At 37.4% G+C, this 13,060-nt stretch overlaps 1 protein-coding gene across 8 annotated transcripts in view; it reads right to left on the bottom strand.

Moving 5' to 3' along the window:
- Window positions 1–13,060, bottom strand: part of NUP98 (nucleoporin 98 and 96 precursor) — a 122,075-nt gene that overhangs the window by 20,535 nt on the left and 88,480 nt on the right. For all 8 annotated transcript variants that reach the window (XM_036119358.2, XM_036119365.2, XM_036119361.2 and 5 more), the window contains 7 exons: window positions 12,693–12,875; window positions 11,845–12,001; window positions 10,018–10,447; window positions 8,349–8,578; window positions 6,499–6,765; window positions 1,597–1,754; window positions 525–668 (listed from right to left, as the gene is read on the bottom strand). In XM_036119358.2, coding sequence (XP_035975251.1) covers window positions 525–668; window positions 1,597–1,754; window positions 6,499–6,765; window positions 8,349–8,578; window positions 10,018–10,447; window positions 11,845–12,001; window positions 12,693–12,875 — 1,569 coding nt within the window. The remainder of the gene's footprint in view (window positions 1–524; window positions 669–1,596; window positions 1,755–6,498; window positions 6,766–8,348; window positions 8,579–10,017; window positions 10,448–11,844; window positions 12,002–12,692; window positions 12,876–13,060) is intronic.

The raw sequence follows: 13,060 nt of genomic DNA, 5'->3' as shown, positions 1-13,060 counted from the left end.
AGACCATGACCTGAGCCGAAACCAAGAGTCAGATGCTCAACCAACTGAGCCACCCAGGCACCCCTCACATTAATGAATACTTTAATCTCAACACCGTCAAGGCATATGAAATATGATACTTAGAGGCAAAGTTTTCAGGCCTGCTAATTTGGGGCTATTACCAAACTTGAGGTTGGGCTGTATCTCATGGAATTCCCAAAAGAATAAAACAGCATTAGGAATAAAGAAAACCCCTCTCATTTGGGGGCAGGAAAACAGCTTTAAGAAGGTCAACTGTGGAAACATCATATTAAATAAAATAGAAGCAGACACTTGGAGAAGTTTAAGAGTAACCCTGTCCACAGGCAGGAGAAAAGTTTCCCATCAGATTTCCTCGGTCCATTTCAATTTTATGGTACTTCCAAAAAAAGCAGTTAGGAAAAAGTATATGAAGTGTGCCTTGATGTTTTTTTCTCTGCAGTACTTTTCTGGCAAAAACAGAACTCCCCCCATGACTCTTGGTTGGCTGTACTGGACATAAATACCTGAAATGCTTCTTCATACATGCTGAGTGCCCTGGAAATGGAGGCTGTTGGTGGAAGCAAATACCAAAGGTGAACAGCCAGGGCGCGTTTCCAATCCAAATATGAGCACACATTGATTTGCCTGTGCTCTGTGAGCTGCCATACCTGCAGGAGACAAAATCATCATCACAGCTATGTGTTATACATTCTCTTGTTACTGTCCAGATCTGCAAGTTACTCACTTATTCAAGTAACATTTTATTTCTTTTTTTAAAGTAATCTCTATGCCCAACATGGGCCTCAAACTCCCGATCTTCAAGATCAAGAGTTGCATGCTCTACCAACTGAGCCAGCCAGGTGCCCCTATTCAAATAACATTTTAAATGAACTAGACTGGCAGTGTTAATGATCCAAATATAAAATACATAATTCCTTGGTGGCAGGTGAGAGGGCGGATTTAGACTATCGGTACTCTGAGAAGAGATGAGAACCACAGAGAGTGAAGAGGAGGTCTTCTTACTGCCTACAGTTGCCATCTTATAAAACTTTAATTTGTGCATAAATTCTGACCAGCTATTTCATTTTTGGAAAGTGACATCAAGATGTCAATCAGGCAGGCAGCAAAAGAAAACTGGCTTAAAATAATTATATCACCCATAAAATGAACAGAAGTGGCTACTAAAAAGAATGATGCTACACGACATGAAAAAATGTCCATATACAGTCAGTTAACTTGCAGAACTATTTATAACTGATTTTATTGGAATACACACACGTGTAAATATGCACACATATATGTTGATATAGATTTACAATATGCCTGGAAAGAGACTACAAATTATTTATGTTGTTTACCACTAGGATAAGGGATACTGTGAATTTTAATGTTTTAATTTCTATATAACCAGTTTTCTTTTACAATGTACATGTTGTACCTCTGTAATTTCAAAATACTTCCACTAAAATTTAAAAACAAGTTGTTTAGTTATGTGTCACAGTATACAATTTACAAAGATGGCTCTTTCCCTTTACCTCAAGCCATCTTGAATTTATCAGAAAATTTATGCAAGTTTATGAGAAAAGAGGAAAGTACCGGTTTTCCAGCCAACAAGGCAAAGATGCGCAATCTCTCATCCTGGATGAAACAGTTAGCCTGGAGCTGCTGCCAATCCACCAGCTGCATAGTAAGCAGCTCCCGGACTGACTGGCTACCCACCAGCTGGGATAAAAGAAGGGCAAGACGATGATCACCTACAAGAGAAACAGTTCTCTGGTGATCACGAGGATTAACAGACTTCGGGAAACACGTGGGGGTATTATCTTGTTTCTTCTAGCCCTCAGGAGGGAGAACTTCACACTGTGATTACTTTCTGCAATAGTGCCGAAATACTGACCAAGAACTTACCATTTTCTGCTTGGGAAGAAAATATTCAAAGTAGTTTAACCTAAATTACGTATAGACTGTAGAGTGTACAGAGTTCAATGACAGATCTACTATTACTTCTGCGATCCTAGATAACGTACTTCATCTATAAAATGGAGCAAAGTATCATCTGATTCAAAGGTTTGTAGTGAAAACTGAGATCACATAATTGAAAACATGCCCATCTAGAATGGCACTGACAAATGGCAAACTGAAATGTAGACGAAACGTGCATGTGTGTGGTATAGAGAATCACTGACTTTCACTCTCACAGGTCTAATCATCTCTTTTACTAAAAAATTTTAAGTACCAAGGGCTGAGGCAATAAAAAGATTTGTATTAACCAGAATGTGAGGGGATAGAAATTGCAGTTTATGAAAACTTCCAGTTAAGTTGTAAGTTAAGAGAAAAATGCTTTGTTTCAGCCCTTACTACAAACCACCTAAAACTCAATAGTCCTTCTCCTTTTTTGTATATGGGTCAGTGCTTACATGTCTACATAAAGTACCATCCTGCCAAAACTGAGGCTCTCATCGCAAAAGTTTCCTCCACAAACTAGAGAGGCCTAGACGAAAGAAATCATGCATCAGGAGCACATCTGGAAATGTGCAGGATAAATGGTCTCTCTGTATACAGGTAATCAAAGCATGATTGGACTATGATTCATTCAGTTAGTGCTGTAGCCCACTTGACCATGAGCTGCTAGTATTCTAGGTGAGTGATACTAAAAGGAAAAAAGAAAAGATTATTTCAGTGTATCCAGAGAACCAAGGAGAGGATTTATTGGCCAAGATGTATAAATATCCTGGTCACTAGAGATGGTCGAGTTCAGAGCTTGATACAATACATTCATGAAGATCCTCTCTTTGCTTTGATTACACTGTCAACCAACCAATTGGCTTCTGCCAATCCTTGACTTTTCACAAAGACTTTCCCATTGATGAGGACATATACTGAACAAATGGCAGGATTCTAGGGTACTACCTCAAGTTAATTTTACTGTATGGTGCAAGGTAAGAATATAAATTAATCTTCTGCATATGAATATTCATAGCTCAGCATTATCTGTTGAAAAGACTATCCTTTCCATATTTAAATTATCTTGGCACCTTTGTCCAAAATCAACTGACTATTAAGTGGGAGGGTTTTATATTTGAAGTCTCATATCTCTTCTATTTTTCTATGTTCGCCCTGATGTCAGTACCACATTGTCTTGACTGCTACAGCTTTACAGAAGTTTTGAAATCAGACAAGTATTGAGTTCCCTGATTTTGTTCTTCTTTTCCAAAACTGTTTAGGTTTTTTACATTTCCAAATAAGGATCAGCCTATTAATTTCTGCAAAAATGCCTGTTGTAGGCATTTTGATAGAAAATGCACCGAAAGGGCGCCTGGGTGGCTCAGTCGTTGGGCGTCTGCCTTCGGCTCAGGTCATGATCCCACCGTCCTGGGACTGAGCCCCGCGTCGGGCTCCCTGCTCAGTGGGAAGCCTGCTTCTCCCTCTCCCACTCCCCCTGCTTGTGTTCCTGCTCTTGCTAACTCTGTCAAATAAATAAATAAAAAATCTTAAAAAAAAAAAACAAAAAACAAATGCACTGAATGTACAAATCAATTAACAACACGGAGGTTCCCAATCTATTAGTGGTTCTCAATCTGAGTGGTTTTTTTTTTTAATTTTTTTTTTATTTATTCATGAGAGACAGAGAGAGAGAGAGAGAGAGGCAGAGGGAGAAGCAGGCTCCCAAGGAGCAGGGAGCCCAATGCGGGACTCGATCATTTGGCAATGTCTAGAGGGAACATTTGGCAATGTCTAGAGGTATTTTTTTGGTTGTCACAACTGAGGGTAAAGGACTCTTATGGGCAGAGGGCAGGGATGCTATTAAATGCCCAGGACAGCCTTCACAACAAAAAATTACCAGCCAAAAATGACAATAGTGCTGAAACTGAGATGTACTCCATGAATGGGAAATGTGTTTCTTTGTTTATGTAGATCTTTATTTCCTCACTACTGTTTTATAGTTATAGTACAAGTCTCATTTTTGTTACATTTATTCATAAGTATTTTATTCTTTCTGATGTTATTGTGAATGCAATTGTTTTTCTAATTTCATTTTTGGATTGTCTGTTGCTAATACACAGAAACACAACTTAATTTTGTATACTAATCTTGAATCCTGAGAACTTGCTCAACTAGTTTATTTAGTCTCACTGCCTTTTCTGTGGATTCCCTAGGACTGTCGACATACAGAATCATGCCATTTTTGCTTCTTTTCCTTTCCTGATTACATTGGCTACAACATCCATTACAATGCTGTATAGAAACGGTGTTCCCAATCTTAGGGTGAAATCATTCAGTCTCAACATTATGACGTTAGCTGTAGGTTTTTTGTATATTTGCTTTGACATCAGGGTAATAATGTCATCATAGAACAAAATGGGAAGTGCTCCCTCTATTTTCTGAAAGAGTTGTAAAGGATTGGTATTACTTCTGTAAAAACAGTGTTGGTTACCAGAGAAGGCATCTGGACCTTGGCTTTTCTGAGTGAAGATTTTTTAGTTACTAATTCAACCTCTTTACTTGTTACAGATCTATTTAGATTTTCTACTTTTTCTTGAGTCTGTTTTGGTAATTTATATTTTCCTAGGAATTTGTCAATTTTATCTAAGTTGTTGAATTTGATGACACAGAATTTCTTATAGTAGTCCCTTTTCTGTAGGATTAGTAGTGATGTTCTTTCTTTCATGCTTACTTTTTGGTAATTTGGGCCTTTCCTTTTTTTTTTTTTTCTTTTTCATAATCAGTGTAGTTAAGGGTTTGTAAACTTTCTTACTCTTCAAAGAATGAATGTTCGGTGCTACTGATTACTGTTTTTTTACACTGTCATTTTCATTGATTTCTGTTCTAGTCTTTACTATTTCTTCTCTTCTACCTTTCGGTTTAGTTCTTATTTTGCTAGTTTCTTAAGGTAGAAGCTTAGGTTATTGATTTGAGGTCTTTCTTTTTGTTGGTAGATGTAAGGTAACACTGATAGTGTTCAAGTATTTTACATTCTTTAAATTTTTTTTTAAAGATTTTTATTTATTTATTTGTCAGAGAGAGAGAGAACGCACAAACTGGGGGAGCAGCAGAGGGAGAAGCAGACTCCCTGCTAAGCAAGGAGCCTGATGTGGGACTCGATCCCAGGACCCTGGAATCATGGCCAGAGCGGAAGGCAGAAGCTTAACCAAATGAGCCACCCAGGCGTCTCAAGTATTTTACATTCTTGATATTGTTTAGTTGTTCTATCAATTATTAAAAGCGGAGACAGTGAAGCAAAAGTTTTTAGTAAGCTGAAAGGTAATGCCTTGCCAAAAGTTTAACCTTAAAGAAAAGAAAAAAAGGGGGGGGGGAGGAGGAAAAAGTAGAATTTGTGAACAAATAAATCTAAGGACCTGACTTTTGGCACTCCTTAAGATCTTCTTCTGCTATACATATATGTGTTGGTGAGCATAACTTTATCTCTTTAATGATTCATAATCTTTTTAACTTTATAAAAGGCCAATCCTGAAGACAAATTCTCACTGTACAAAATTATATGAAGATCACAAAAGGCTAAACATGTAGTGACCATGGAATGCAACTGTCCATGTAGAAAAGTTCTTGATTCTAGCCTTTCCTATGATTTGCTCCTTACAATCCAAACTGGCCAAGTCCTCCAAAAAATAAATCCAATTAATGGATCCAATTATTTGGTTTCAGATAAGTTAGTAACAAGGTTTGATCAGGGATTTTATTATACACAGATTATATTGGACTATGCCATCTTTTATTCTTATCAAGATTTGTGTCCGGACAGTTATTAAGTACTTGTTGAATGCCTCTCATTAGTGGAAGGGGAACTAAAAAAAGCACAAATATATAATGGGAAGTCCTTAAAAAAAAAAAAAAGTAAATATCTCAACCCGGAAATTAAATTTACATAATGCAAAAAACCTATGTTTAAAAGGTTCAGAGTATTGCTTATAGCGGGAGGAAAAAAAGCCTAAATATCAAAAAAGGAATTCGCTAACATGGTACATTTGTAGATAAAAGAATACTGAGAAGCATTTGACTATAATATCTGTATTAGAGAACATGAAAAGAACACTACATATACATATATATGTAGCAGGGTACCATCTTTGAAAAGTTTACACGCATATGTTGCTTTGTGTACACAAATTTTAATATACCTTATATATTACAAAGTAAACAGTCCAAGTACAAGCTGTACATTGAAATGTATATAGTAAATACTAAAGGATTTATGTGATTTGGGTTTATTGCTTTTTGCTTATCTGTATCTTCTAGTTTTACTACAAATGCATGTGTAGCATACAAAATTAAAATAATTTTAACTAAATAAACTTAATGCTTAAGGTTCTAAAGAGAAAACTAGAAAACACAGTCCTTATTCTGGAGGAACCAGCAATCTTCCTGGGAAGTTTATACTTACTTCAGGTTAGAAGACAAAGGCAAATATATAGTTAAGGGGTAGGGACCACTGGTGAGTAGGATGTAGACAAGGGTGCAGAGAAGGACCATATGCCCTACCTGACTGCTGGGCCAGAGAGCAGGCCTCACTGATCCTCTTGCCCGTGAGGTAGCTGAAGACAGCCTCCACAGGCCTGTCTTTCCTGGTTAAGGAGACTTCCTCCTCAATTTGAAGTGCAGCAGTTTGGGATAGCCAGCGAGAAAAAGTTCTTCTTCGCTCCAGAATCTGAATGTATTCACTAGGCTCATCCAGCTGGCTGTCAGGCTCCTTCAGGTGGCCCCATAAGGCTTCACATAATGTCCATGTTAGGCTCCAGTGCTTCACAACTAAAGAAGGGACAGGAAAACAATGCTATGACATGAAGTCAAAGTACCTACAAAGAGGACATCATTCTAACTGTGCATTAAAATACATAAATTAATAAATACCCCAAACAACCACTCAAGCTGATTTCCCTTAATCTGTCTCTAGCTCACTCTGCTGTGCCTTACAAGTTCCAGAGGTGTGTAGTATAACTGCTTGTTCATTCCATATTCCTGTGGTACTTATATAACAAATGTTAGCCCTATGCTCCTTTAAACAGGTTCTTATAGCTGCATTATGGCTAATATAATCTCAAATGACAGAGAAAAGTCCTCCAATTTGATTAAATTCTGTTTGCAAAATGCTTTAAGAAATATTAAGTGCTCTAAAAACTTGTGAGGGAGTCTTCTCTCCTGTAGTAGGCATGGCCTAACATTTAATGAGTCTGAATGACACTGCTGAAAACACTGAAGAGTAAGGCCAACTCTAAACTACACGAGGTAACTATACAGGAGTTACCATCTTCATTTTACAGATGAGGAAACTGAAGTACAGAGCATTAAGTAACCTGCTCAAAGTTATAGGCAACATGTAGCAGAGCCAAGATTTGAACCCAAGTAATCTGAGTCCAACTCTACGTTCTTAACTACTATTCATATTGCTCCTCAGGAAGGAAAACAAAATGGAAGCACTGCTTACCACTAAGCCAAATACAAGTATACATTGGGAAGATGACACACATGCTTGAAAAGAAGATTAGACAACTGAAGCAAACACAAAGAAATGAATATATACAATTCTCAAAATGTGTGGCATGGAACAGTTTAAAAGAGTGGCCATTCTTTGTGCGCCTGGGTGGCTCAATTGGTTAGGCGACTGCCTTTGGCTCAGGTCATGATCCTGGAGTCCCTGGATCGAGTCCCGCATCGGGCTCCCTGCTCAGCAGGAGTCTGCTTCTCCCTCTGACCCTCCCCCCTCTCATGTGCTCTCTCTCTCTCAAATAAATAAATAAAATCTTAAATAATAATAATAATAATAAAATAAAATAAGAGTGGCCATTCTTCAATAATGGTGAAATATTATGAAAGGTAAAATATAATTTTTCTACGATTTGAAATAGTAAGTTCCCAAATTAGAAAAGCCCTTTATCAAAGTATTGGTTTAGAAAACCATGGTCACAATGGTAATAGAAAGGTAATGGAGAGGTTAGGAAGGGAAGTTATGAACATTAAATTATTGGGAAAACCAAGTGGTACTTAAGCTGGACATGGAAGAATGGGTAGGATTTAGAAAAGCAAGAAGGAATGGCTTTTTCTCCCTATGTTCTCTGGGTGGAAGAAGGAATGCAATTTCAAAAATCCAAGGAATTTGGCTATAGTTCTTATAAACAAGGACTTGTATGTTAAAAGCCATACGAGTAATTGCAAAAATGTTATCACTTCTCCTTCCTTGAGATTTTGCTCATTCCAACTCAACTGCAGAAAAGTGTGAGCTCAGGCATCTGCTCACTACATTGGCTTAAGGAAACTTGTCCTCCTATGAACACATGCTTCTATGGCAGTTCCTGAAACATCAAAGGTTAGAACAGAAAACAGTCCATACTCACTTTGTGCTTCCAGAAAGTCTCCTGATGCTTTCTTAACCCAATTTGCATAGTCATGAATGACAGCAACTCCTGGATTAGGGACAATGAGAGGACACAGCTCATCCACATGGACAGTGCTATGTTTTAATTTGAGCTCCAGAGGTATCTGGTATAACTGTAGGTCTTCATCTGGCTTCTTTTGTCTCAAACTGAGTTTTTCCAAATGAACTTTGAATGGAGACTCAGTAAGGCTACAAGGGCAAATGACAAACAAGACAGAAAATGAAGATAAGACAGATGCTAGAATTTTCCTACAAACCTTTGTTTCTTTTTATGGTTACAAAGGGAATGACAAACATTTCCCTGTGATTTTACAGAAATTGTGTTTCTTAATGTCAAACTATAATGAACTTATTTGCTATATAATAAGTATACAAATTACCTGGCCCACGCATTCAGAATCCAAAGGCTTCTTAAAGCCAGGTTATAACAAGCATGCGAATCAATACAATTCGACTTGGAACTGGCTTCAACATGTATCTAGATACTATGAAATCCAAGGGCCAAAAGCCACTGTGGGATACTGATTTCTCAAATTACACTTAGTAAGGTATCAAAGTCATGAGGCTAAGCTCATAAATACTGTAGAACTGACTCTAAATTAAGACGAGTATATAATCAATCTGGCCTTGATTCGATTTTAAGATTGATATTAACAACTTTCAAAATATGATGTCATGCATAAACTAGGTTTAGGATCTACATTACTAATTGTGAGGTTCAAGAGATGCTGTTGTTTTGTATTTCTTCAAAGTCAACTTTAAAAACTAAGCATAACAGGTAATCACAGTCATTTAATCTGTAATAAAGATAGCACAATGTGTTATACAAAGTAAATAGAAAAACGTTATATATTTTGCACAAAAAAACTGTATGCATACTAGTAACTACCAGGAACTATACATATATCATCTGCCTGAGATATACATATATACACACACACATGCACACTCATACATATACACATATACAAAGTATATAGAACTGTAAGCACACACATATAAATGTTAACGGTGGGGATTATGTAGTAATATGTAACATAATACAGTTACCAGATGTCATCTTTTTCTTTTTTTTTAAAGTAAGCTCTACACCCAATGTGGGGCCTGAACTCACAAAGCTAAAATCAAGCATATGCTCTACTGACTGAGCCAGCCAGGAGCCCCTATCAGATGTCATCTTACTCCCAAATATTTTATGCGTGGATTATACACAATTTATACATTCACCTTACAAGGCCCAAAATACAGGAAATGTGCTTATTTGAGAATATACCTTATATATGAAAAAAACATAAATATCTAAGTGAGAAAATAGGAAAAAAAGACTAATGTAATAAAAAGGATGAAAAAAAAAAACAACATCAGCTTTGGGTCTGTTACATTTCCAAATAAAGTTTAACCATTAAGTATTATATACTCTTCACACCTTGATGATACAAATGGAGTTATCTTATTAATCAGTTTAGTTTTTAATTATACAAAGATCTTCTGCTATCTAAAGTTGTACTAAAAACATTTCTAGAAAGATCACAAAGCAGGGCCTTGACCTTGGGTCTCCTGACAATGAAAAGGTTTTTCTTACCTACCAAGTTGTCTTTCTCAAAAAGCATAAGGAAATTGTGACTCACGATTTAACAGCTACTGGATTAGGCAGGAATCCATATTCCATAGAATCGGCAATCTGATGATTTTCCAGTTCATGAGAGCCACTCAGCTGTTCTCCACTATTAGCAAGAGTCCAGTTGGGGCCCCAACCAACTCGAAATGAGCGTCCCATAAATAGGGCCATGTCCATCAAGAGTTTCCCCTTGCCATAGGTGACAGACTTTTCAAGAGGGACTAGGCCTGGTTGTCTGCGTGTACCCACAGTTTTCAACTGAACCTCAGGGGCTGGGCTGGGCACTGTAAACACAGAGGTCAGGGGTGGAGGGACAGACCAAGGAGATGTGGATGGGATAGTCATCAAAGATGCTGCTCTGGGAGTACGACATTCTTGTACAGAGGCACTTGGTGAAAGAAAAGTTCCACTAGTAAACTTTGATTGTAGTAACCCACCAACTGAAATAGGGGGAAAAAAAGACTATTAGAAAATACAGTCTCTATTGCTTCTTGAACAGCAATAATCAGTGAGGCTGAAATTACAGTTTTACCAAACCAATTAAATCAGATATAGATGCCAAGAAGCAAGTCAGAGTCTGTGGAATACTCTTTCAACCAGGAAATCAAGGCAGGAATTTTAGTGATGATGATGCCAACCACAGCATTAACATTAATAACAAACACTGCCACTACTGTTTTAAAAAAATTATTAAGCTCTTAACTGTGATTCTGTATAAGCCATTTGTATACACTGTTTCATTTCACCCTTCAATAACTTCAGATGAACAACACTTTTACCCTCATTTTATAGGTGGGAAAAGTGGGCTCAGAAAAGTGTTCAGTACAAATCCACAAAGCTACTAAGTGGCAGGATTGAGAGATAAGCCCAGGGAAGTCTGACACCAATGTTCATGCCCTTATCAGAATGCTAAATGTAACCATTTCTTAGTCCACAGAAAAAACTTAGTAAGATCAAAATTCAAATTGCTACCACTCTAATGATCAATGCTAGACTCAATGAAACAAAAACCCACTGTGGCATCTTGCGCCCTTCAGAAAGACAGTTCTTATTACTATTGCCTGTTTTCTAATTCTGTTTAAAACAAGGAGTCAGTTATTGAAGTATGAGATTTTCATGTAGTGCTCATTATGGAAAAGGTTGTAGTGAATGTTTAATTGATGGTTTATTAGTTAAAATATTTTTTAAAAGGAAGTTAATAAGGGCACCTGAAAGAATTGAAAACGAAACACTTAGTTTTTAAGGCAACATAAACAAATCTCTTCCTGATAGTTCCTCTGGCTTTGTTTTGAGATTTGTTGACATCAATACTCTATCCCTAATCCCACACAGTTACAAGCCCACAAGAAAAAAGGGAAAGCTTTAAAATCAAATATTACTTCCCTAAGAATTTGGGGAGGTTTAGGAAAAAGCAGAAATCTGACAAGTTCTGTGCGTTTTAAGAAGCAACATTTGCCCCAGGAAGGCTATAAAATAAGGATAGCATGAGGATTGCACAAAAAGAGTACAGTGCAGGACAACTCGCTCATTCCTCTAAGGTGTGATAAAAATTAGAAAATCTGAGCTTACTATCTAATCCATTTACAAGCAAATAAAAACATAACCTGAACAAAACACAAATGCTTTGTTCTCCATACAACTTCTGCATCTGCACCAATAAAGCTGACTGTGGTTTTTAAAAACTGGCCCACCTAACATATTTATAAGAGTACATCTCCTCTTGGCATCCTTATGTCATATGCCTTTAGGGGGATATTCGCTAGAGAAGTTGACTCATCTTAAAAGGTGAAAAGCAGGACTTTACAGCTTTCTCGTAAAATAGCATCAGTTACAGTACCTAAAGAACGGGATTTTGATGAGTGGGATGCTGAAATGGGGAGTCTGGGAGAACAGATCTCTTGAGAAGTATCTGCTTTAGAAGGAAGGTGACTGAAGCGTTGATCCAGAACCATATCTACATCTTCTTCATCAGCAAGCAATGATGCTTTCATGATCTAAAAAGGCAATATCTATAGAATGAATGTGCTCCCCCAAATCCAAAGGCCATAAAAGAAAAATGCAGTTTCCAATAACCAATAAATCACTTTGTCTGAAGGCTGTGTCCAGAGCTAGTATAATATCTGTGTGGCTGACTCTATTACACTGCATGTGCCCGAAGGGTAGAAATTATAGAATACTCCTCTTTAGACGAGTCTCGCCAAAACGTGGCACACAGCAATTGCTCACCTGTTTGCTGAATGATTAACTTCAAATAATAAGACAAAGGCTCAACTTATAACATGCCAAAAGGCATAGGTAGGGGGAAGTTGAGACAGAGTTTAAAGAAACCTGTATCTACTAGGCTATTAAAAAACTTTTATGGAGCACTTTCTAGAGCCTCAAAACCACCCTATGAAGGAAACAAAGTATATTTTATAGAGAAAAATCTGCTCACAGATGTTAAATGACTTTCCTAAAGTCACATAGTAATAGTTATAAAACCAGGATTAGAATCCAGGTCTAATGAATCTCAATATAGCCTTCCCCTTCCCTCCCAGAATATGGGCCATATTCTTGTTTTTTTCCTCACCCCAATGACCACTCAATGCTCTTCAGTGAATAATCAAGGAAGAAGCCCAAGGTTATGAAAGGGAGATAAAGATTAGTTTGGCTTCCTATTATAGTAAGGGTGGGTTAGGACTTCACCTGTAAGACATGTGGATTAATTCCCAGTGAAGATGCAATGTGTGTTGAGGCAGACACAGGTTCCTGATCCTCAGGCACGCTCTCTTCTAACATGGAATCCAAAACTGGCTCCTGGGTGATATCTACCATGTCACTGTCCAGTTCCACAACCCTCCCTAACTGCTCCACCTCTGGACTCTGGCTCTGTAGATAGCAGAAAGATCAGGGAAGCAGCATTAAATTACACCAAATAGACACAGAGCTTCTAGACCATATTTAGTTTTCAGAATATGATACAGCAATACTAGATTCTGCCAATTCTATGAGGTAGCATATTTGTTAAAAAGGGTTTAACAATAATTACCCCAAATATCCCCTATATGTAATTG

Source organism: Halichoerus grypus, chromosome 11 (assembly GCF_964656455.1).
Source record: "Halichoerus grypus chromosome 11, mHalGry1.hap1.1, whole genome shotgun sequence".
NCBI lineage: Eukaryota > Metazoa > Chordata > Mammalia > Carnivora > Phocidae > Halichoerus > Halichoerus grypus.
This window is presented reverse-complemented; position numbering and strand designations above follow the sequence as displayed.